The sequence below is a fragment of the Apodemus sylvaticus genome, chromosome 5 (genome assembly GCF_947179515.1).
Source record: "Apodemus sylvaticus chromosome 5, mApoSyl1.1, whole genome shotgun sequence".
NCBI lineage: Eukaryota > Metazoa > Chordata > Mammalia > Rodentia > Muridae > Apodemus > Apodemus sylvaticus.
Window position 1 is genome coordinate 66,682,719 of NC_067476.1, and position 2,975 is coordinate 66,685,693.

Genomic DNA, 2,975 nt, shown 5'->3' on the forward strand with positions numbered 1-2,975 from the left:
AAGGTTATAAAATGTATATAGAAAAATTTCAGCAGCTGTTTGCTTGGGTTGCTAGTGTCTCAGAGAAAATATTCCTGGGCAAGGTAGGAATAAAATTATGACATTTATATTCACACATTTGCTATTATGTCATTCTGGATATTTATTAGTAGCAAATAGTTATCAATAAAGTAGTGCTAATGTTAGTTGATGGTTATATTTAGTTGAAATAAGTATGTATTAGCCATTTATATTATTCATAAAATATTAAAATTTTATGTGAATTATACATTTGTAATAAACTTTTAGCATGCAAGTCATATTTTAATGTTTCACAAATGAAATTATATATTAAATATATATGCTGGAAGGACCACTAGAATTACTCAACTCACTAATATTTTATAATTTCTGTTGAAGAAGTCCACACACACCCTTGTTCCTTAATGCCAATAAAATATCCTTATGATGATATCACAAAAGAAAAAACATAAATTAGGATTGTATTGTTTTATATATAAAAATATACTGTAGAAACTTAAACATCTTATCATTAAGTGACTGGAAGAAATTGTTATTTATGTGGCAAATATTTTTGGTCTATCCCATGTCTATTAAAAAATGTGTAGAGTTCAATATATTTTCCTACAAATGAAGTGACTTCAACCTTCCATATGATAAATTCCATCAAAGAACAAAATATTTTAATTTGCTATACTGAAATAGCTGTGAATATAATTTAATACCAAGCTTTCCAAAAAATACGTTGCACACAGATTATTCAAGTTGTAATTATTTCTATATTATGCATAAAATTACCAAGACATCCAGGAATTTTTCCCCACTGGAAATAATACTTACTTTTATGAAATCTTTTGCTTATTTTTTTAATCATAAACCAGAGTATAAATTATGATGAAGGTTCACAGGACAGCAATGAACAGAACTATGTTCTTAACATTAGAATGCTAATACAAAAACTGGATGTGATTACATAGGTGTATAGCATGTACTGGAAACATGAAAATAAAGAGACGGTATTAGATTCGCATATGAGGGAGGTATGTACAAAATAACTGACAAAAAGCTTAAATCTTAATAGTTTTGTAAAATAGATTGGGAAGCAAAGAGATATTCAGAGAGATAGGACAGATGCAGCAAGATTTACTCATAGAAGTATGGATTCATACAGGATTCATATTCATATGGGGACATATATCCAGAAGGATGAAAAGCAAAGTGAAACTTTGTAGAAATATAAAGAGGATTATTGTATAATTTGCTTTAGGTGTCATATTTTAAGAAAACATGATTTTATGAAAATCACAATTTTAACTGTCATCATTTTTCATCTCTATATCCACTTTGTTCCTGCAGCTTGACACACAGACCCAGACCTCAGGAGATGCCACTCACAAACAGCACTAAAATCACAGAATTCATTTTACAGGGGCTCACAGATTGCCCAGAACTCCAGCCTCTCCTCTTTGTCCTGTTTCTCTTGGTTTACCTTGTCACTGTCTTAGGCAACATGGGCATGATGGCCCTGATCAGACTGGATGCCCGCCTCCACACACCTATGTACTTCTTCCTCAGTAATTTGGCCTTTGTAGATCTATGTTATACCTCAACAGCTACCCCACAGATGTTGACCAACTTCTTATCAGACAAGAAGACAATTTCCTTCATTGGCTGCTTTATCCAATGCTATCTTTTCATTGCTCTTCTTCTCACAGAGTTTTATATACTGGCAGCCATGGCCTATGACCGTTATGTGACCATATGCAACCCTCTGCGTTACAGTCTGAAAATGTCCAGGCGAGTCTGCATCTGCTTGGTTATGTGTCCTTATATCTATGGCTTCTCAGATGGGCTCTTCCAAGTCATCTTGACCATCAATATGACCTTCTGTAAATCCAATGTCATCAACCACTTCTACTGTGCTGACCCACCACTCATTAAGCTGTCTTGCTCTGATACTTACATTAAAGAACATGCCATGTTAAGATCAGCAAGCTTTAACCTTTGCAGCTCCCTCACAATCATCCTGGTGTCCTATGTCTTCATTATTGCTGCCATCTTAAAGATCAAATCAGCTGAAGGAAGGCACAAGGCATTCTCTACCTGTGGTTCCCATGTGATGGCTGTTACATTGTTTTATGGGACTCTCTTCTGTACGTATGTAAGACCACCCTCTGATAAAAGTCTTGAGGAATCCAAAATAATAGCTGTCTTCTACACCTTTGTGAGTCCACTGCTGAATCCATTGATCTATAGTCTGAGGAATAAAGATGTAAAACAGGCCTTGAAAACAGTACTCAGGCAAAATGTCATCAGGACAGTTCGATGCCTTTATTTTCTAATAAAATAATACTATAGCATTATGTCAAGCATATTTGTATTTTCTCACTTTGTCTTTATCTTGTTTGTTTTCTAAAATTTTGTTCATGAATATATGATGTAACATCCTTATATCTATCTACAATTTTCATCTTTCCCCACATATTCTTTATGTCCTTTTCATATAATATCACATATACATCCTATAGACACACACAGTATGAATGGTATCTATTTTGAAAATATATATTTTGCTACTTAGTTTTGGCCTTATTCATAGGACAATGGTAGTCAGTATGTATAGATCATTTGACTAGGGTGAGAATAACCTCAGAGTTAAACAGCTTGGTCTACCTTTGTAGGAATTACCAGAGAGCTTAGGCAAGAGAGCATATCTAGGAAAGTGGTTGCACCATAAAAAAGGCTCGAGATTCTGAATATCATGTAAAGAAACACAGTAGAAAACACCTATATTTTTTTAGTGTGAACACAAAATGTCCAAACCACCTCTCTCCTGCCTGTATGCCTTTCCACCCTGGGAACTGTATACCATCTTAAACCATGACTCCAGATGAGTCTTTCTATCAGGACTTTTCTTACATAAATGAGCACAGCTGTTGGTAACACAGATATTGCAGGAGCTGTTAAAACACAGA

General features: G+C 34.2%; 1 protein-coding gene across 1 annotated transcript; it reads left to right on the forward strand.

Annotated features, from left to right (window-relative positions):
• The first annotated feature begins 1,384 nt into the window (after positions 1 to 1,384).
• Positions 1,385 to 2,350, forward strand: LOC127684794 (olfactory receptor 5M11-like). Its single transcript, XM_052181624.1, has one exon. It carries the CDS (start codon positions 1,385 to 1,387, stop codon positions 2,348 to 2,350), a length of 966 nt encoding a protein of 321 aa, XP_052037584.1.
• Positions 2,351 to 2,975: the final 625 nt, after the last annotated feature.

Bases quoted from the DNA above. Each gene is read 5' to 3' on its own strand.
- LOC127684794 (XM_052181624.1), top strand. From the start codon at position 1,385: ATGCCACTCACAAACAGCACTAAAATCACAGAATTCATTTTACAGGGG.